This window comes from Panthera tigris, chromosome C2 (assembly GCF_018350195.1).
Source record: "Panthera tigris isolate Pti1 chromosome C2, P.tigris_Pti1_mat1.1, whole genome shotgun sequence".
NCBI classification, from domain to species: Eukaryota; Metazoa; Chordata; class Mammalia; order Carnivora; family Felidae; genus Panthera; species Panthera tigris.
This window is the reverse complement of record NC_056668.1, coordinates 69,529,125-69,551,180: the sequence shown is the minus strand read 5'-3', so window position 1 is coordinate 69,551,180 and position 22,056 is coordinate 69,529,125. Positions and strand designations below refer to the sequence as shown.

The 22,056-nt window shown below is 44.5% G+C and overlaps 1 protein-coding gene across 11 annotated transcripts in view; it reads right to left on the bottom strand.

The window, feature by feature from the left end:
* KALRN (kalirin RhoGEF kinase) overlaps window positions 1-22,056 on the bottom strand; it is a 520,685-nt gene that overhangs the window by 56,365 nt on the left and 442,264 nt on the right. For 6 of the 11 annotated variants that reach the window (XM_042998400.1, XM_042998401.1, XM_015544797.2 and 3 more), the window contains 4 exons: window positions 16,219-16,502; window positions 14,927-15,031; window positions 11,411-11,506; window positions 1,672-1,802 (listed from right to left, as the gene is read on the bottom strand). In XM_042998400.1, the coding sequence (XP_042854334.1) occupies window positions 1,672-1,802; window positions 11,411-11,506; window positions 14,927-15,031; window positions 16,219-16,502 (616 nt within the window). The remainder of the gene's footprint in view (window positions 1-1,671; window positions 1,803-11,410; window positions 11,507-14,926; window positions 15,032-16,218; window positions 16,503-22,056) is intronic. The other 5 variants (XM_042998408.1, XM_042998410.1, XM_042998409.1 and 2 more) reach the window with 3 other exon arrangements.

The window sequence follows — 22,056 nt, the reverse complement described above, 5'->3', positions numbered from 1 at the left end:
CTTTTCTCCATGGAGCTCCCATTTAACCCTTCAATGTCTGTATTGAGTCTCCATTCTCTGTACCTGCCTGCCCGACCCAGCCTCTAGCCTCACACAGCCTTCACAATTAGACACCTATAGATCCTCTCTTTCATTGTGGCCATAAGTTACAGCAAGAGCAATGAGATACTCTAATAGTTGGATTTTCAGGATAGCTCAGGATGTGGAGAGCTGTAGATTCACGCAAGAGAATAAGAAGAGGGAGAAGAAATGGGTAAAGTGAGTTAAAGAGGCAACAGACTTTTGCCTGTTGGAGCAAAATCAGATAATATCACATCTGGAAGCAGGGCAATGGCTTCCATGACTGCTTGTGGGCCCTTCCAACTGAAGTGACAAGAGCAGTGACAGGCTTTGCCAAGGACCACCTGCTACCCCAAAGTTCTCCTCCCTGACCTGAGTTTTACTTTGGCTTGGCAAAGGACTGGAACATTGGCTCCAGCTCTCATCTATGCAAAAACAACCCTAGAAGTGAAAGAGAACCAGCTTTGTGCAAGTCCTAGGAAATTTCCATTTGCAGATGGTATTTTTCTATCTCTATTCCATTCTTGAGGTTCCCCTGAGTACCCATAAAGTTGAGGGGTAAATATGGAACTGAAGAGACACTTGCTCAGCTCCACTGTGAGGTGACAGCCCTGCTCTGAGGCCAGGCCTTGGCTATGACATTTCTACTTCAGTTTCCTAGGAAAGAAAGTTATAAATGTTCACTTGGCCTGTTTCCAGGCAACAGAAGGACCTGGCCTCACTCACTTTTGCTAATCCTCATGTCTGTGACCAGGTTAAAGGGATGAGGAGTCTGAGGGAGAAAACAGACTAATTAGCAACAGGGAGGGACCAGTTCTCTGTGCTTACTATCTCACACACACCAGGCAATGTCCAAGACTCATGAAGCTCTGCTTCCAACATGGAGTCAAACCCTAAATAAGAAAACCAAAGTTTTTGAGGAACTATGGTTTTGCATTCATGGTATCCGATATCTTCTTGATCAGCCCAAGTAATAGAAGATTGACTTCACATCAGGGCGGATCACTCAAACCTTGCATAATATATGGGTTTTTGTGAAATGGACTGCAATGTGAATTGTATTTGCGCCCCCCCCCCCCCAACTATTAAAAAAAGTGAAAAGATTCTCTTGGAGCTAAGTCCACAAATGGATGCAAAACTAAACTTTTAGAGAAGGAGTGGAGCTAGGCCCTGTCTGGCTGGCACAATGGCTCCCTTTTCCTATATACTATGTCCCTTCATTTTGAGAAATGTTTCCTCAGATGAAATTCTTCCAACTTTCTGCCATGGATTCTCTAATATGGGAGCATAGTAATAGTCCCAGAGTTTCCTAAACTTTGTTGATTTCCTTTTATCAGTATGTTTTAAATTTCTAACAGACCTTGGTTATAACCACACTTGGTCAGCCATAGCTGCTATCTCCCAGAAAATACCTCAGCCTAAAATTCTTAAAGTCGGTGCCACTACAGTGCCTTGTTCACAATGCTACACTGCACAGATCTAGGTCACCTTTACTTAGAATGAATGATATCAATGGAAACATAGTGTAATTCTCCCCCAAATTTCTCCGACCTTAGCCCATTGTTCACCATACACATGTGCACCAGGATAGAATCTGGAGGAGTCACTTACATCCTGCCCCTCAGGGCCTTGGCTTTCTGTTCTTCTTCCAGGTTTCTAGGAGGTGTGGGTGGGGTCATTCCCTCATTCAGGCAGCCTACAGGGTCCTTCAGGCTTCCCCGGTATGAGCCTCCTTCTAGACTCTGGAAAGAGGAGAAAAATAGCCTTAGAGAACTGTACATTGAAAAGTCATCTGGAAGTCCTTGTGTCCCCCTTCAGCCTAGCAGCAGCTGAGTTGGTCGGTCAGTGGCCAAGGCTGTGTTCACTGAATGTCAGTGAGGTACCAGGAGGTACCTGGAGGTACTCTCCTCTTCCAGCAGCAGACAGCCCAGAACTGCCGCCTTCTTGGGCAATCAGGAGGAACTTGGCGTCACGGGCTACCAATTTCCTGCCATAATGAAAATTGTCAAAAGTGACATCTCTGGGTAAGAGCGCCAGAGGTAATGCTAATCAGTTGTAGAACCATCAATTGATGGTCCTTATCCAATTGATAAGGAGAGGGGAGTCATAGGAGAGCTAGTTGGCTAAATCCACGTGTGTTAAATTAGCTACATTTTCCCCCCAAGAGCCGATGAGATGTAGACAAGAAGAGAGCAATAGATTTAGCCTTTCCTAAAAATATCTTTGCTAAGGTTATTTACCAAGGGTTTTCTTTCATTTATGAATCCCTTTCTTTTAATTAAGGTGCTGCAGTCCTGAGAAACAAAGTAAAGGGATTACTACAGTTCTCTAGCAAGAGTTAAGGGCAAAGGATTCTAACCCCAGATCTCCTAGTCACTGGACGATCTTGAGTGAGACAGCTACAGTTATCCCATGTATGCTTTAGTTTTTTTCAATTTTCAGATCAGATCTCTCCTTTCTACAGACTTCTACGGAATAGACAGAGATAAAAGTTGTAGATCCCTTGAAAAATTAAAAATGTTCACCCTCGTCCTTGGATGGAACTGTTAACAAGAAGGATACTCAAAAATGGGGCCGATCTTAGCATTTTTACAGGTGTCCTTGAAGAAAGATCACACAGTGACGCTTAGCACTTCATTATGGAAACTGGCAGAAGCAATGTGGATAAACAGTAAGACTGGAGATGAAGGTCAAGGTGAGCAACTCCAAAACAAATATGGGAGTCTAGTCCAAACTATCCATACAAGGGGCCTATTTACAACAGCCTCTGAGGCTCAAAGGGAAGGCTTCACTTTGGTAGTCTTTGAAAACATCAGCCCTAAGGTTAAAATCACAAAAATCAAAAAGTGTCCAAAAAGGTAGGAGAAACAAAAGGCTTCAGCATGGTCTTAAACAACCTGCACTTAGAGTATCTGTCCAAATTCTCTCAGCTGCTCTATTTCAAGATAGGCCAAAGAAAAGTAGGAGAAGTCCAGGGGAATGAAACAAAAAGCAAATGAGGTGCCCAATGGGCCAGTCATTATATGAGAACAGGTGGGGAATATTAAGACTTAAAGCTGAAATTTTTAAATATTTATTTTTATTTTTGAGAGAGAGAGAGCATATGTGTGAGCAGAAGAGGAGGGAGAGAGAGGAGCAGAAGAGGAGCAGAGAGAGGGAGAGAGAGAATCCCAAGCAGGCTCTGTGGTGTAAGTACAGAGCCCAACGTGGGGCTCTATCTCATGAACCGTGAGATCATGACCTGAGCTGAAATCAAGAGTCGGACGCTTAACTGACTGAGCCACCCAGGTGCCCCTAAAGGTGAAAATTTTAAAGCTGAGAAGAGACGTCAACCTTCTTGCCCCTCACCCCACCCCGAAACCAACAAAGTGTACCAAGGGCCAAGCATGAATTTGTTAACAACAGTAGAAACCAGAATTAAGAAGATAGTGTCTTCAAGTTTGAGAGAGAGAGAGAGAGAGAGTTTCTTTTAACTTGACAAGTTATTTTATAGGACAAGTAATCAACCATGGAAGTTATCCCTAGAAGCAGCATAGGCTAAAAATACAGAAAGGTCAAGGAGAGTTTAGAAAAATTTATAGATTCAGGATCTGTAACCAGTTATTAAGGAAATGAGAATGTCTGGTGCTGAGGTCTGACAAACCAGTGGACAGGCAGGCTTTTTGAGACATGTGACATGTCTGCTGGTGGCATCACCAGAGACAGGCTCCCCAGGCAGATGGACCCAGCTGGTGATTGATCTGATTACATGCCTTTTACTTCCCCTCCTCCTTGGCCCATTGTCCTATTACAACCTTTGTTCTGCAGCCTGTTGGCTGGCAGGATGCTGACTGCAAGGCCCGGGGAGACAGACTTACATCTCTGCCTGCAAGGTTCTCCTGTGCAACATCCCGCTTGGTGTGGGCCATTTTCAACCTTGTGGAATGAAGGACATCTGTGGAGTCCAAAGTGTCACACGGGGAAATATGTTCCATATCCTCCTGCCTGACCTGTTCTATGAGCAAAGAAGCCCAAATTATCTCTGGGGAAAGTCTCTCTGCGAGAGGGTGAGCAGAGCAGAGGCAGTGAGAAAGGAAGAGAGAAATAAAGGGTCTGGCCAAGCTGTAGTCTGGGTAATCTGCCTCAAATAATGGTGTTAGCTATCAGTGCTTATAATTCAAATATGATTCCCTCTGAGACCTGGCTACCTGTGCTACAGTGGGGATCCTGGGTCCCAGGCAAGGGCAGCTGGGGGCGACCTGCAAGTGCCTGTGCTGCTTCTGGTGGGAAGCAGGCACAGGTCTGATGAGTAGTGGGCTGTGTAGCCACAGGGAAGACTTCTGCCTTGTCCGGGGCTCAGCCCACAACAGTCTCAGGAGGCAAAGGAGAAAGTATACAAGGAAGAGAACAACAGAAGTTCCTCTAGCTGGTCCAAGGTCAGGGAACAGAAATGCAAATAGGATTCAAAGCAGTAGATTAAGAAGAGAGGAGAGCTGTCACCACAATAAAAATGAACACATTTCTTGTCTGCTGTATCGTGGATCACACACCCATAAAACCCCCCTCGTCTGGGCTCCTCTAAGCACCCTTTACACATCCCCTGCACAGCATTCATTACACAGAACTGCAATTGATCATTTGTTTGTACTCAAATAAATATTTATTGAACAGCTACTACATGCTGAATATTTGCCAAGTAACTGCAGAAATGAAAATGAATAAGATTTGGCTTCCTACCTTACCTATCCTGGGTGCTGTTCTAGATGGAAAAGGTATCAAGGAGGATGAAAAGGGGGGTGGGCAGCTCTATGGTGGGGTGGAGAGGGAAGGGAAAGGCTTAATGGAAGAGGCAATGCTTGAAGTGAGTATTGAGAAATAAATACACTGATGGGAGAGCATCCCAGGTGGGAGCAGCACTCTGAGTAAAGGATCAAGCTGTGAACCTTCCCAGGGCAGCCTGGGAAGCTGGAGGCAGCCTGACACAGATGGGATATGGGGTATGAAAGGGCGAGATGTGGGGGCTGGTGGCAAGTGATTGTGTGTTGTGTGAGTTGGGGTGAGTGAGTGCTAGGGAAGGAAGAGGTAAAGGGTGAGGTAGATAACCCTGGGGAAGTGCACAGGGATAAATCATATGTGTAAAGCCTTATGTGTAGCATTAATAAGTAGAGACTGTACTTTCTAAAATGAATGACAAAACGGTTTTTAATTTTTTTTAAATGTTTATTCAAACAATTTTGAGAGAAGAGAGAGACAGAGTGTGAGCAGGGAGGGGCAGAGAGACAGGGAGACAGAGGATCCCAAGCAGGCTCTGTGCTGACAGCACAGAGCCCAGTGCAGGACCGGAACCTAGGAATTGTGAAATCATGACCTAAGCCGAAGTCAAGAGTCTGATGCTTAACAGATTGAGCCACCCAGGCGCTCCAGGAAGATCACTCTTAATATTCCTAAGGGCTTTTCATCTCTTGGGAAAATGTCCCTGATATGACAGTAAGGCAAAAAAGGATTTGTCTGTATTCTGATTAACTACATTATTTTTCAAAGGGTCTAGGAGAAAATGTATCAATATTTAGCACTGAATATGTCTAGATGATAATTATCAGAGATATAATTTGTGTTTATATTCTTGTTATTATTCCAATTTTTCTTGAATAAGCATATTCTTATTTTATTAGTAAAAAAAAAGAACTATTAAAAAGTTCTTTTAAAAAAAGAAAGAAAATCTGTCTGATAGTCATGTAGACAGATGTCATACTGAAATCAGGGAGGAAATGTTCTAACAGTCCAGGCAGGAGAGCATTGTGAGCACTAACCCTAGACTGTGAGCTTCATTATGGAAGATTCTATGCTTGATCTCAGAGCTGGCACACAGTAGGACTCCGAGAATTTATTGAATGTACTGTGGGAATCTTGGGGAGTGATCAAAGGTCATCTGATAAAATAGGAAAAGGGTGCTGGTCCAGCACCCGGCAGCACACCAACCTCTTATTTGCCCCACCCTTTTCTAAAAATTTGTATAACATTCTCTGGACAAAAAGTATTAGATCATAGTCATTTCCAGACAAATTAAGGGTGGGGATGGGGAAGATAACTGTATAGTAGAAATACTAAAGTCTGGACTTTTCAGGCAAATGACATTTCAGGTTTGTGACTGCCTTAAAATTTTTTTGGGTGGAAATTGAAACTTTTCCATCAAGGGATGCCGGAGGAACCCAGTTCCTGAAAACACACACCTCCACCATGGGTGTGATGCAGCCATTATTTCCTCTTCTCTGGGCTCTGAACTTGGCTAACTAGATTGCCACTGAGAAAGCAGGCTGATTCACCTAATAAGAGAGCAAAGCACACACACAGATGCGGCCTGGCCCTAGACATGTTTCTCGGCCCACATGGCTGGCCTCGGGAGGTGAATGCTATCAAAGTAGGAGAATCAGAGGGCAGGAAGTCTTGTGGAAGCAGGTAGACACATTCTAGGATGCCAGGCTACCAGGCAGACTGAACAGGAGCTCAATCCCGGGCAGCCCCTCCCCCAAAGGCAGGGGATTATCAGTCAAGGGGCCATTGGTACCTTCCCAAGCCCAATAAACTATTGTGACATGCCACCTGAGGACAAGGGCTCAGGGAGGAGGCTTGATCTTTCATCTCAGGCAGGTTGTGAAATCCTGTGGCTGTTTAGAGACCCAAGTTCAAAGACACATTTTCACATGGCCAGGAAGCTCTTGTTCCTCAAGCTTGAGGGATAAAACCAAGTCATATAGATTGTTAAGCTATCACCCTGCAACTTTCATCCAACCAGCAATCTATTGGCTGACACATTCTATGTTCCCATGACTCGAACAGGGCTGTGGGAGATAAGGGATGACACTGTTCCCTTTCCCTGCCATTCAGAGTACAGATGAGGTGGCTAAGAGCTAACATTTGTAGGATGCTTACTTATCATTTTACAAAGCGCATTCACACCTACTCAATCATCATGGTATCTCTTTTGAGCTAAGATTCAGGTGGACAGAATCCTCACTGCTGATAAAGGAGATAAAGAGAGGTCCCAGTAGACTAAGTAACTTGCCCAAGGCTACACAGTAAAGTAGCAGAGGCAGGACTACCAGCTAGATCTCTGATTCCTTACACACCCACCACTGCCACCACCAGTCCACACATCTAGGAAAAGCTTTATTAAAAATCACACAGGGAGGGGCACCTGGCTGGCTCAGTCAGTAGAGCATGTATGTGACTCTTGGTCTCAGGGTCGTCAGTTTGAGCCTTATGTTGGGGGTATAGGTTACTTAAAAAAGTAAAAACAAAGATCACACAGGGAAAGAAGGGGGGAGTCCTTGTACCTGGCTTGGAGTTAGAGACTATACCTTAATACAAAATGTGGAAAAAAATGTGTTAGCTCTATTTGGGGAGAGGTGGGTGGGCGTCTTCTGCTGGTAAATAAAAACAGTGATTAAAGACCAGGGCTGGCAGAGAAGAACTCCAGTGTCCGTTAAGGTCCAGAGGGACTTGCCAAAGGAGGTTGTGGGGGAGCTTCAAGGGCTTTATCTGCATTGCAGGTGAGCTAGAGGACACCTACCCTTGTTTCCTACCAGCCGCTCAGCGGAGATGGTACCTCTGGGGCAGCCGCCTCAGTGCAGCCATGACCATGTGACCATAAAGCACCAAGGACGGCTCTGGGACTCAGAGACACAAGGGATCTCAGGACTTTTGGGTGGAGCAGAGTTTGGTGCTACCTCTGGAGCAACCGAAAAAGAAAGCAGAAACAATCCAAGCCCTAGATATAAAAGTCCAAGTATACTAGATGCTCCTGTAAAATTTCCAGCCTGTACACTGGAAAGGAACTTACTAGCTCATGTTATACTGAACTAAGATAACTTCTACCCACAGGTCTAGGCTCCACCCTCTGGAGCAACAAAGAGTGACACCAACTCTTCTTTCCCACAGCAGTCCTCGATTATGTCAGGATAGCTCTCATGAGCCTTCTCTCTCCTAACTTCTCCCCATACTTAACCCAGTGTCTTCAACTTTCCTTCAAAGGATACGGACCACATGGTACTGGTTACCTCCTCTGGGGCCCTTTCACTGAGTTCAAGAACACTTCAGAATGCAGCATTCAGAGTCTGATACATGACTCCCACACTACTCATGACCGGTATGGGCTAAACAACTTTGACTACAATGGAGCTATTACTTTCCTTGATTGTACACTGTACTTTCGTTAACCTAGCCTATGACCACACAAGCTATTTTGGTAGCAGTCACACTGTTGAACTTACAGTCAAATAAAAACTCCAGAACTTTCATAGGTTCTGGATCCTACCCTCTTTTTAAAAAAATTTTAAATATTAATTCATTTTTTGAGAGAGACAGAGCACAGGCGGGGGGAGCGGCAGAGAGAGAGAGAGAGAGACAGAGAGAGAGAGACAGAGAGAGAGACCCAGAATCTGAAGCAGGCTCCAGGTTCCGAGCTGTCATCACAGAGCCTGACGTGGGGCTCAAACTCACGAACCGCAAAATCATGACCTGAGCCGAAGTCAGACCCTTAACCTGCTGAGCCACCCAGGCGCTCCTAGATCCTACCCTCTTTTAAGCTAAAGAGCTAATGAGGAATAAAAATACAAGTCTCAGAAGTAAGAATGCAACTCAGGATTTCCAAATGTGGCAGGGGAGACAACCACCCACCGTTGCTTCACTGCTATCCCACAGTGGATGCGTACTAGGATGGGAAGAAAGAGAAAACAGAGGAGAGGGCAAAGGAGAGGGCAAAATTTTGGTGAGAAGATTCTGAGAAACCAAATTACCGTTCCCTCATTCCTCTCCATGATATGGGCTTGGTTTCACATGTTTGGCCAAAGAAATCTCTCTAATTCTGGGTTCACCACAGGTCCTCAAGAAGTAATTATTGGTGGAGAAGGAAGTTAAAGTTTTTCTTATGGGAAATGCACCACAAAAAAACCACTCGTCTCACAGACATTTGCTGAAAGCCTGTTACGGGGCTGATCGACTCCATCCTATGCTCCCTCTCTTCTGGGAGACTTGCTCTTATGGGGCTTCTCAATATCTGCACTTACCTGTTTAACACCAGACACGGCAACTACATAACCAGAGGTCTGCAGGGATTCCCAACAGTGCTAAGGTGAGCACAAAGAGCAGGATACAGGTAATCCAAAATATAGGAAAATATAACCTTTTGGAAACAAGTGTGTACTGATGAAAGTGAGAGTGTGAAAGATTCCTGTGTGTTAATGGAGGAGAAGAAAATGTCCTAAATGACTGATCATCTAGCTGGGTATGGAAGCTGTGAAGATGAAGGCAATGAAGAGATTAAGACACTTCAACAAATAACCCAACGGAACTATCTAAGAGCTGTCCCCGGCAGCACGTGGCTTACATAGTGATTGCCATGGGGCTGCAGAGGAAATCTGGCCTGGGCTGGTCAGGGAAGCCCTTTTGGAGAGATGAGATTCCAGTGGGGCCTTGAAGGACTGTTATGCTTTAGAAAGCAAGAACGAGTGGGGGAACATTCCAGAGAAGTAGGGTGGTGGTATGAACAGAAACTTGGAGAGAGGAAAGCCAAATGCATGTTTGGGGACAGTGAGGGAAACAATTCGGTTGGAGCAGAGTTCATCAACCAGAATAAATAAGTGGGTGTAGGCTGGCTACCAAACATTAGACTACAGGATAAGTGTGAACTTTATCTATATTTATCTTTTATCTTTGATTGTATACCTCTATCAATACACACAATTTTGGTCATGCGTTGCCAAAACATGTAACCTATTTATAAATTACATTTCTGGACTGCTGTGTTATCCTTATGTATGTAATAAAATACACCCCAAATAATTTTTAAATGAGATGAAGAGATTCTGAAATTGTCTTCCTGTATACCTCAGTAAAGTGTCTCATGTACGTAAAGGCACTTCTCCCATTGGAGAGGACTGCTCATGTAGGCAAGAGGGAGGCAGGGAGCCTTCATTGAGGAGGGGGGGTAATTGCAGTAGAAGGCCCACCAGGAGACTGAGGCCCCAGGGGTGGGGGGAGGCTGACTGGGGCAGGGGAAGATCAAACAACAAGTACTGCAATAGTCCAGGCATGAGGTCAGGGCTCAGGCTCAGGTGGTAAAAGGGGAAAAAAAATGTAATGGTATTTGGAGAACGAGGAGGGTGTGTGGGTCAGTATGAGGAGGAAAGGAGAGCAAGCGGGCAGTGGGCAGAGAGGCGAGCTTTAAGAAGCCAATGCAGTGCCCACGAGAGCGCTGAAATCCCACCAGCGAGGCAGGGAGGGTGGTGGGGAAAATGGACAACTTTCAAGAGCTGGACACAGCTACTAAAGACATCAGCTGAACTACTCTAAGTTAGGAAGGACAACTTAGAAGGAGAAGAAGAAAGTCATGTGTTGAATTTCATGGGTACCCTCTAAGCTGCGAGATTTGAAAAGCGAGATACTATAATCAGAATTATTATCAGGCAGTGTCATCGGCACAGCATCTATCATTTTCCTCTAATTCCTGGGCCAAGGGGAGAAGGGTGCAAATGGTGCTGATTAGCAGGACTGCCTGACAGAAGTCAGTCATTATCCTAATGAGAGTTGCAGGAAACACCAAACCTGGATGAGAGTGAAGGCAATGAAAATGCTTCAAATTGTCATCCTTTAGGGGTACGGGTCAGTGTACCAACATGGAGTAGAGGAACAGCATTATCCAAACACGAGCTCTTTCACCATCGTGGTGCCAAAACCTACAGCAGCGAGACCCAGAACCCTTCTCTGCAGTGGTCCGATTGGCCCTTGAGACAGTCACAAGCTAGGCTAGTGTTCAGTGGTAGAAGTTTGGTTTGCCCCCATGAATGGAGTATGCACCGACACCCCTGATCTCTTGTGCTCAGGCATCCATACCCTTTTGCCCATTCCCCTTTATAATTAGCAATCTTGCAGACTCTGCAAGCTAGAAAATTGTCTGGGGTCCCCGAATAAAATTACCTGGTGCTTTCAAAGATCCAATCCATGTTCTGTGTCTCAGCAGCCAAGTTAGCTTCAGGGCTAACCAGACATACATCAGTCACTGTCCAAATGCCGCGTCCCTGTAGGCCAGTGGACTGGTCTCACAGGAAGGCTATTTTGTCTTGGATACTTTTTTCCTTTCATCAATGCCACAATCCCCAAAGGGCCTGTTAATTGCCTATGCCCATTCCAAAAACAAAAAACAAAAAACAAAAACAGGCTCTGGGGCAAAGGTTTTTAGAAACCATTAGCCAGAAACAATCCTATAGGAGGAATGGGGATAGGCGCAAAGGAGGACATGGCACATAGACGCCAGGTCCTGGGAGCCACATGGAGGTAACACACACGCAGAACTGCCTCCAGGACCCCCACTTACCAGCTTGCTTTTGACCAATTGTTCTATTGCACTGACAAGGTCTGCAGCAGAAGGTACTTCAGTGGAAGCCTGCCGGGCTGCTAGCAAAGAGGAGGACTGCAAGACATTGAGCAGCAAAGGAAAAGCAGATTAGCAAGGAATGAGGAATAGCAATTAAGAAGCAAAACAGCAAGTCCAAAGCTCAAGGCAGGCAAGGGAAGCAAAGCTTTATGTTTAGAGGGAAGAGATCACAGAGGGAGATAGAAGGCAGTGCGGGCCTGTCCCCTTGTCAGGAGTTCTGGCCAGCAGCAAAGCAGGCATGGGACTAGGCTCTCCTTAGGCAGGCTTCTGGAGCAGCTGAGGGCAGGGTTTGCTGAGTTCCTGGGGGGCCAAATGTAAGGGCTGCACCCACTGTCAGCAACAGGAGAGAGGGACAGACAGAATTTTGGCTGTTAAAGGGCTGCGCATTGCCGTTCCAGGGTATGAAAGGAGTCCATAAACCTAGCCTCAAATGTATCCAAAGAAATTGTTTTTGCTTTAGCTAAATACAGATTTAAAATATAGATCTTCAGTGTGTATCAAACAAAAATTCAAGGGCAGAGCACTTAAAGACCAGGAAGCTAGAAACCCCCTCCCCACTCACATGTGTGCACATGCATTCACACACACACACACACGCACACACACACACACACACACACCACACATAGAGCTGCTTCTGGTAAGGCCCCTAACTGGAACACCAGGATGTAATAAATGATTTTACCAAGGAGTTCTGTGTGTCTTGCTGAAGTGACCAAGGACTATCCTGTTCACAGTAAAGGAGGTTCAAGCCAAGGGCCTGCTGCCCATCCCCCTGTATCAGCAATAGGGACTGGTCTATGTGGCTGTTTTGTCATTGGTTTGGGGAATCCTGCTCATGGAGGGACAGGGGTTTTTGTCTTTCTTCTCCTACTTGAGAAGAAACTGGGGAGAAATGGTTGACCCTGCATGCATGTATGAGCTTTCCCCCCTGGCAGAGCAAAGCAGAAGGCAAAACAGAGGGCCCGGGACACATGTTCCTTCAGCGTCTGACACTGATCACTGCAAGGGTAAAAAGCTGACTGTTCCGGCCACGGTCTGGCTTCAAGTTTGTCCCTTAAGTTAGGGGGAAGAGTTTCAAAAAGGAAGCTACTTGTTGTCTAATTTAAAAGTTAGTTTAGGTCTTTGCTTCGGAGATAGGGTAAAAAGAAAAAAGCCAAATAAATGTAATTAAGGAGATAGAACAACACTCTTTTTCCTCTTCTGGAGAATGCAGGAAAGGAGGTTAAGTTTGTTTGGAAATCCAAGCTATCAAATTTTTGATTTAGTAATCCTACCCCTGGGAACTTATTCCAAGGACAGACGTCAAAAGAACAAATGCTGTATGTACAAAATGATCTGTAGCAGTGTTATCTAGGAGAGCAAAAACTGAAAACACCCCAGGATATCCCAAAACAGGCTGGTCAAGCAAATTATGGCACATCAAATAAGTGACACTGTCCCCAGCTATTAAAAATCACACTTACGAAGGTAAAATCAACACAATTTTAGAAAAATACTAAGGAAAGCATTGAACATAAGATGTGCATATTAAAATGATAAAAATAAAACACACATGCATATGAACAGTTATTAGAAGGAAACATGGAGAATCAAGGTGATCAGATAACATTACAATAGGTAGACTTAAAAATTCCTCATAGACTGTTGTAAAAATTACTTAGTAAGTTCAACTCCATTTGCTAGAAGTTCTGAGGCTTAGCAGATATTTCAGAGAAACAAATTTCTGGGAATCAAACAAGCAGGACTGAGGAGGGCTAATGTGTCTGCCCTCTTTCCGGATAACAAAAAGCCTACACGAATGTTTGGGGTAAGTCTGCATTTTCAGTTAAAGATTATCCAGAAACAACATAACATCCTCTTTCCCAAAACAAGCTGTGTTTGAGGGAATTTGAGGGAGAGGGTTCGTGACCTTTACTTATCTTACGCAAGCTGGCACCTCCGTGTGGAGCGCTGTGCTGTGTGGGGTGGCAGATACAGTCACATGACCTCCCCACTCCCCACATACGCTGTCACTGTTTGTGGAACATTTTACAAGGATAGGCCTCTGGGAACGCAGCAGGTTGGTTCTCATTCTGATCTCAGTGTGAAGCACGGGCATTTCTGCCCCTGGGAATCTAGGATGGGCATCATGCCATGCTTCCTGACACTTTTCCTTCCAAAAGTTAAGAGTCAGGGCCACCAACGTCACCTTAGGAGGGGCCACACAACTGTGCACCTCTCATGATTGAGTCCACAGAGGGGGGCATCTCAGTCATCTCAGTCATCATCCTGTCCCTAGAATCTGTCCCTCTAGCGTGGCACCCAGGAAGACCTCAATTAATGTCTGTGGGTTAATAATGACCCAAATGCAAAGCAGAGGGAATTAAAACAAGAATGGGGACAGCACCAGAAATACTGAAGCATCGGCAAACAGTACTTTCTGAATTGTATCCCAGGTGATGTTGTGAAGATGTGTTCCCTGCCCAGGCTGGGCTCACCACCTTAGGGGAGGCTGTGCTACTACAAGGCAAGGCAGTAGACAATACAAGGAGACCCCGGAGGGATGGCTAGGCCACCACCACCACCACCACCACCACAACCACAAACCACTCTGAAAAGAAATGTAAAGCACCATTGAAACCTGAAACCACCACTCCAACCTGTCGAACCCAACAGGATAGCAACACTAAGAGAAGGCAGGAAAAACCCAGTGAGGTGAAAGCATGGTTTGCAAGCAAGATGAGTGACAGAGCACGCAGTTAGAGCAGCCCACGTCTCGGCCAGCACGCTTGGAAGCACATCCAAGCCGAGCCTCTGCTCTAGAGCCATCAGGGCGATCGCTCTGCGATTAGAGCCCTTGGAGACATCCACACTTCGGACACCGAAGTGAGCCTATGCATGTGAGCCTATGCATGCTGGGACTCAGGGAATTCTGTAACACCAAGAATGTGGCAGCCTGCACCTTAGGCTCTCCCGCCTTTGCCGGCAGCCTCCCCTCAGCAGCGCCTCCATCCCTCACGCGGTACTTGCGGAATTTTCATACCACCGGGCTGACTGGAAGTTACCATTATTTGGATTTTAGAGTTGAGTATAGGGAAAAACAATCAACCAAAACAGAGGTCGGAAGTCAGGTGCAACAAAGTGATCACGGCCTGGAACCACCTCAGACTCCTTTTGAGACAAACAGTTTCTTTTGGGATCTATAGCTTCCAAAGACAGAGTCATTACCCTTCATCAACAGGAGGAGAGACCAGAGAGATTCCCACTTCTGCATGCCCCTACCCTGCTCAGAATGAAATCAGACCTCCAGGGCTGGGGGCGGGGACACCTACCAAATACAGAGGGAACCTACATCACCATGGATTCGGAGAGATAACAAGGAAGAGAGAGTATTACTACCCCCACCGCACACACACAACAAAATCGCATGTATTACACATTGTTCTTTCAGATCAGGAAGTAAGGAAATCCTACCATCTCGTCCTGCGTAGGGTCATTGTCAAAGATCTTCATAGGTGGAGGGAGGGGGGTGTGTGACTCTTCATCTGGCTCATCTTCACCCCATCCTTTCTTGTTCTTCTAGAACAAAAGAGCAGTATTAGTCATACAGTCATATGTATTATATAGTTAAAGATATCAATGGTTCAGGACTTAGAATTTTTAAAAAAGCAACATGTAAGACCTCCTTTCTCAATACATCCATATTTTTTCAGCCTCACTGCCCTCCTCTGTGGAATGGGTACACCTTCTTATCTCAAAGGACAGTGAGGTTCAAATAGGGACACACACACACACACACACACACACACACACACACACGAGAAACATCTACCTCATTGATTAGCCAGGAAAAGAAAAAGCTGAGAGTGGTCAGAGCCTAACTTTTTAAGCTTTTGAAGGACTATTAAACCACAATCTGAATATCACCAGGCTCTACTGTCATTCTCAGAAGGAGAAAGGGCAGATAGCATGAAATTACAAAGAGAGTCTGGTTACACAGCAGGAAGAATTGCTTAGCCACATCAGGGACTAGAGTGGGTTTGCCAGAAAAAAAAAAATAGCTCTCATTCTCTCAACTAAAACATACCCACTGTATTTTAATTACAGAATCTCAGCTCTGAAAGGGACTTCAGAGGTCACCTGGTCTGACCTCTGGGCTAACACAGGGACCTCTCCGACTGCTTTGTGAGGTCATGTGGTACCCACCCCTTCTAGCACAGGTGTCCATTCGCTTTCATGACAGCCTACCTCATCACTGGTTGACTCCCATTAAAGTCACTCTCTGAGCTGAAACCTTGCCTTCTGTAAACCTTCACCTGTTACTCATAATTCTCCCGTCTGGAGCAACATGGAGTTGTCCACTCCCTTTCATATGTGGCACTGCTCTAGATACTTGAAAACAGCTATAATCTCTCAGCTTTTATTCTTATTCTCAACTAGCAGGTTTTGATATAGTCCTTAGTAGAGGTAGGGGATTAGGTGACCAGATGACTCCCTTTAGGCCCATGCCCCTATCTCCAAATCTGGCAAGATGTTGGCTATCTGCTGGAAATTCTACGTGCCAGTCTCTGAATTGGTCACACATCAGACTGGCAAGGTCTTGTTAGTACAAAAGCTCAGATCACTTGGGCTCAAGAACACAAACTCCTGGGGACTAGGGACTGGCTGGTTTACAGAACCCACGGAAGGATGCCTCACAAAGTTCCAGGAAGGATGTATGTCGGAAGCCCCCTCCTGAGGGAGGCTCCAGGGCCACGTGGAAGTACCTCATCTGCACTGTCTCCCTGAGGGGTCGTCTCATCCCCAGGCTTGGGAGATCCCAGGTCGAAGCTCTTCCGGCCATCTCGTACTTTCTTCTGCTTCTTGATGTTTCCATCTGCTTTCCCGCTGTTGAGCCGGCGCACGGGGCTCGTCAGCCACTTCTTAAGGGTGTTAGTGGAACGCTTGGGACCGGGGGAGCTGTGGATGGAGTTCAGGGAGGGCTGAGACTGCAGGTTGGCCACTGACTCAGACTTGCCTCCGTTTTCACTTGAGGAATGGGAGTATGCATCTGAGGAGAAAGAACAGACAGACATGGCCATGTCAGAGGTGGTTAAGGGAGGTGGCTGGCCTGGGAGTAAGACAACTCCATCCTCAGGAAGCTAGGATACAAGGCAGAATGTCAAGGCCAGCTGCAGACCCTGGTCAAGGCAACCGTCTCTAGAGGGTAGTAACAGCTGACAATCAATTTTTAATGTGCAAGGCACTGCTCCAGGTTCTGTGGATATAGGACTGAAGAGAAGACAAAGAATCCTACCTTCATTGAAACAAAATTAAAATCCTAAGCAAGAATCACCAACCAAAAACAATGTCATGGAGCACCTATTAGGTAGTGTATTTTAAAGACGTATAAGACGTAGGTTTTATTTTCAAAGACCTCTTATCTAGCTACACACACACACACACACACACACACACACACACACACAGAGTGTGTGAAAGAAGAGTGAAAGAGCAAGACGGAGCATGTAAAATAAAGACAAATTCACAAAGTGGTATGTGATTAATTGCCACAGGGCTGGTATGGACTTCAGGCGATAAGCTAGCAGAGTTCAGAGGAAGGTCAGATCAGTGTAGGCGGGATTGGTCTGAATTGGCATAATGAAGGGGAGAAGGAATTTCAAAAGGGGGAGACAGCAGGAACAAAAGCACAGAGGTACGAATATTGAAAAGTAAGTGAACACAGCCCAAATAAGTAGATCCTCTGAATGAAATAAAGATTTGATGGAGAAGGAGAAACTGGATAGAAAGTATTAGTGAGGTCATTTAATAATCAAATAGTGTGTGACCTTTACTATGAGACACAATAAAAGGGTTTATAAAGGACACAATAAAAAGGGTTTTTTTGCTTGTTAATTCATCTGGTAACTATAGACAGCATAGCCCTGGGAAGGAGGAGTCAGAGTCCAGACGGCCACACTGGGGCTGTGCACAGGGGTGCAGAGGAATGAATGTGAGGCACTCCAAAGCAAGAAGTGTCTGGATGACAAATCAAAGACAACTCACCTCTCTGCATGCTGCTGCTTCTCACTGCAAAAATGGTCTTGGGAGAATACCTGACCCGCTCTGCCTTGACCCCTGATGGGCCCACCGCCCCGGTGGTGCCAGTTCGCATACTGATATTTAAACCAAACACATGACTAGGTATAGAAACAAATGACTGAAGTGGTTTTTTATACCTACTCCTCTCAAAGACGGAATCATCTTTTCCTATAACGACTTCATCCTAGACCCAGCCTGGAGGACTAATCTGGCTTTAGAGGCCTTCTGGCCTAGACGTAGCCGACAGAGAAGAAACAAAATCCCATAAGAAGGTGAATGAATCCTTTTTGCCAATAGACAGCTGTCTCCAGCTTCTACAACTGGCTGACCTTGAGGGCTGCAAGCTCAGGATCTTGACCCTGTGGGGATCTTCTTCAACGCTGCTAGAGTTTTGTGTGTACTTTGGAAAGCAACACCTGAACATTTGCATCTAGTAGCACAAAAATTGAGGTCCTAAAGTCCCCTGGTATAAAGGATAATATACAGGATTGCTCTGCTCAGGGAACATTTGGGATCCGCTGACTTGGTTGGCGTCCCTTTAAGGACGAAGTTGTAATCTTATCTCAGGGAATTCCTTGCTGGCTGTGGTCCTGGGTATGTTGACATTATTTCTGAAGTGTTTGGTATGGCTCAAACTCCTGTTCTCAGAAGCCTGAGTGATAAACATCTCCCCAGGGCTGGTAGTGGAACCAGGCCTTTCTGTTATCTTTCTGCTGATAAGCTGCAAAAGCTTTTCATTCACCAGACCCCTGTGATAGCACATGGCTCTATGAAACCAAGCCCTCAAAAACTTAATCAGCACATACTGTGTCAGCAGAACTAGAGGCCCAATCACATTAACCGTGCCTTGTGTTACTAGGCAGGGCAGGCAGCTCTCCAGTTTCCCTGTTCCATAGCAAAGCATAGCGTGACTTCGAGATTCATAAATGCAAATCTTGATGGACTGTCCTTCCCCACTGTCCTGTGGCTCTGCCTTGGTGCATTCTGTACAAATGCTCACAAGAGTCCAGGTTAACAATCAAGTGTACTCTCACTTTTGTTGCTTCAAGTTTACTCTGTGTAAACAATTAGGGCCATTCAATCACAGCCCACACACAAGAGAAGTCACGTGTCCGAAGCAATCCATAATTCACTGTTAGGGTCCTGAATGGAGACAGGGCCGTTTCTAAATTACTTTGTTTCTTGTTTGTTCCTGTTTTTATTTTCTGGTTTTGATATCATTAACATATAACATGGTATTAGTCCAAAGCGTACATCAATGACTTGATACTTGTATCTGTTGTGAAATGACCACAATAAGTCTAGTTAACATCCACCATCTCATATACTTACCTTTGTGTGTGTGTGTGTGTGTGTGTGTGTGTGTGTGTGTGTGTGTGATGAGAATTTTTACTAAATCACTTTGAATGCATGATTATAAAGAATGTGGCACGGGCGCCTGGGTGGCTCAGTTGGTTAAGCATGAGACTTCAGCTCAGGTCATGATCTCATAGTTCCTGACTTCAAGTCCTACATTGTGTTCTCTGCTGACAGCTCAGAGCCTGGAACCTATTTCAGATCCTGTGTCTCCCTCTCTCTCTGCCCCTCCCCCGTTCACTTTCTGTCTCTCTCTTTCTCTCTCAAAAATAAATAAACATGTAAAAAAATTTAAAAAAGAATGTGGCACGATTTAGAAAATTTGTACTTACTTTATTACGGCTTTAAAGAATAATTGGCATGCTATGCTCACCCCATCTTTGGAAGATGTCTACAATTAGCAGACAATGGAGATTTTATTCTAGTACCTTTCCAGGCACAAAAGTTAAGTGACTGATTTGTAACAGCTGCAACAATGCAGCTGTTATATTGAACCATTCCAAGCTAAGGGAGGTGCTATTTATTAGGATTCTGGTCATAGGAAACAGAAAATCAGAGTTTTTCAGGAAACCAAGGCTCATAGTTGGTTAAGTGGCAGACAGGCAAGACCTAAATGCTGATCTGACTCCACTGCACGTATATTCATCTTATTCCTACATCTGTATTCACTCCATGTATCCCTTTAGCCTCTATAATGATTGTGAAAGGAACGTCAAGCTGCTATGTCTATTTAACATTTCAAATATACATTTGTACATGATTTATACAAGTTATACAATTGCAATGCTGAAAACTGTCTAATTTTACAGATAAAGCAATGAAGGTTTAAATATGAGAAATCCACGGTCGCAAATGAGTTGATCACAAAGCTAGGACCAGAAGTCAGGCATCTCTACATCTGCCCCAGGACTCTGAACCAGTGCTTCCTCTCCGGCCCTGCGGCATAGAAGGGGTCTGTAAGGCTAATATCTGGTTTTAAGTCACAAGGAAAACAAATGTGTCCCTGGGCATTGTACGTAATCAAGTTCCCCAGATGTTCCAGTATGTTCAACTTAGCTTTCTGGATCAGAAAAAAGTCACATTCTGAGGCTGATTTTACTATGAGACATTTTTAAGATAGATAAAAATGTAGAAAAAATGTAACACCCAGGTACCCACCATCTAGGTATAATAAATGTAAATATGTTTTGCCATATTTCCTTCAGCTTTTTAAAAAAAGAAATAAAATACTGTGCATACAGTTGAAGCTTTTAAATTTTTTTCCACCCGTTCAGTCACACCCACCACTTTCCCTTCCCTTCTCAAGTTGGTGTGCATCTTTCCCGTCCATGTAGTTAGCCATTTACTTTGTATGGGAATCCAGTGTTCTTTATATCATTATCCTAATATGTCATTTTTCAACATACTCATTAATTCAAAATTATCTGAGATTTATCCATGTTCAGTCATGTAGATCTAGTTCATTGATTTTAGTTGTTGAATAATATTCTTTCACAGGACATATTGTAGAGCTTGTAACACATTTTCCTAATGATGGATACTGAGGATGTTCACACATGCACACTCATTTTAAGCAGTCCGGTACAGGTCTCTGTAGATTTGTGAGAATTCCTCCAGGGCAGTGCTTTCCAAACTACTCGTGGTCAGGGAGTCAAGGATCTACTTTTCTTATGTCCAATCTGTTTCAGACCAATACTTTTATAAAATACAAAATCATACTCTTCAATGTGGTGGAAGTGTCAGATTGCTATAAAAGCTTCTAAATGCTTATTCCCATTTTCTGTACTTACCTCCCTGTGGACTGGAAACAAAGGGCTGACAAACCTTTCCCACGTACAGATCATACACTGAGGAGAACACACCTTGCTCTCAACTTTACAGCATCCAGAGCATGTATGTCAAGGTGGACTGGCTGGGCTTTAGAGAAGACACCTCACCACCTTCACTAGGTACTGCCAGATTGCACCCTGATTTACTCCCACCAACACTGCACGGAACCTCTCATCTTCTGGAAATCATCAACAAAATGAAAAGGCAATCTACCAAGTGGGAGAAAAATTTACTAATCGTGTATCTGATGAGAGGTTAATATCCAAAATATATAAAGGACTCACAGAACTCAATGATTAAACAATCTGATCAAACAATAATCAAACAATCTGATTAAAAAATGGGCAGAGGATCTGAATAGACCTTTTTCCAAACGGGACCTACAGATGGTCGGCAGGTACATGAAAAGATGCTCAACATCACTCATTATCAGAGAAATGCAAATCAAAACCATAATGAGATGCTACCTCACACCTGTTACAATGGTTATTACCAAAAAGATAAGAGATAATGAGTGTTGGGTGAGAATGTGGAGAAAGGAAACTCTTGTGCACTGTTGGTGGGAATGCAAACTAGTGCAGCCACTCTGGAAAACAGTATGGAGGTTCTTCAAAAAATTAAAAACAGAACTACCCTATGACCCAGAAATTCCACTTCTGGGTATTTATCTGAAAGAAATGAAAATACTCACAAAGATATTAAAACTCCTGTATTAATTGCAGCAGTATTCATAATACCCAAGACATAGAGGCAAACTAAGTGTCCATCAGAGGATGAATAGATTTAAAAAAAAATGTGTAAATGTACAGGGCTCCTGGGTGGCTCAGTCGGTTGAGCATCCAACTCTTGATTTCAGCTCAGGTCATGATCCCAGGGTTGTGGGATTGAGCCCCATATTGGGCTCCGTGCTGAACATGAAGCCTGCTTGGGATTCCCTCCTTCCCTCCCTCTCCTTCTCTCCCCACCCCCCTTTGCCCCTCCCCCACTCTCTCTTAAATAAATAAATAAATAAATAAATAAATAAATAAATAACAAGAAAATGTGGTAAATGTATACATTGCAATATTATTTAGCCACAAAAAGTAAGGTGGATGAACCTTGAGGGCATTATGCTAAATGAAATAAGTCAGACAGAGAAAGACAAAGACCATATGACCTCACTTAATATGAGGAATCTAAGTAAAAAACCAAACAAACTTCAAACTCACAGATACAGAGAACATATTGTTGGTTGCTAGAGCTGGGGAAGGAGGGTACACAAAATGGGTGAAGGTTCAAAAGATACAAACTTCCATTATAAAATAAATAAGTCATGGGGATATAATGTACAGCATGGT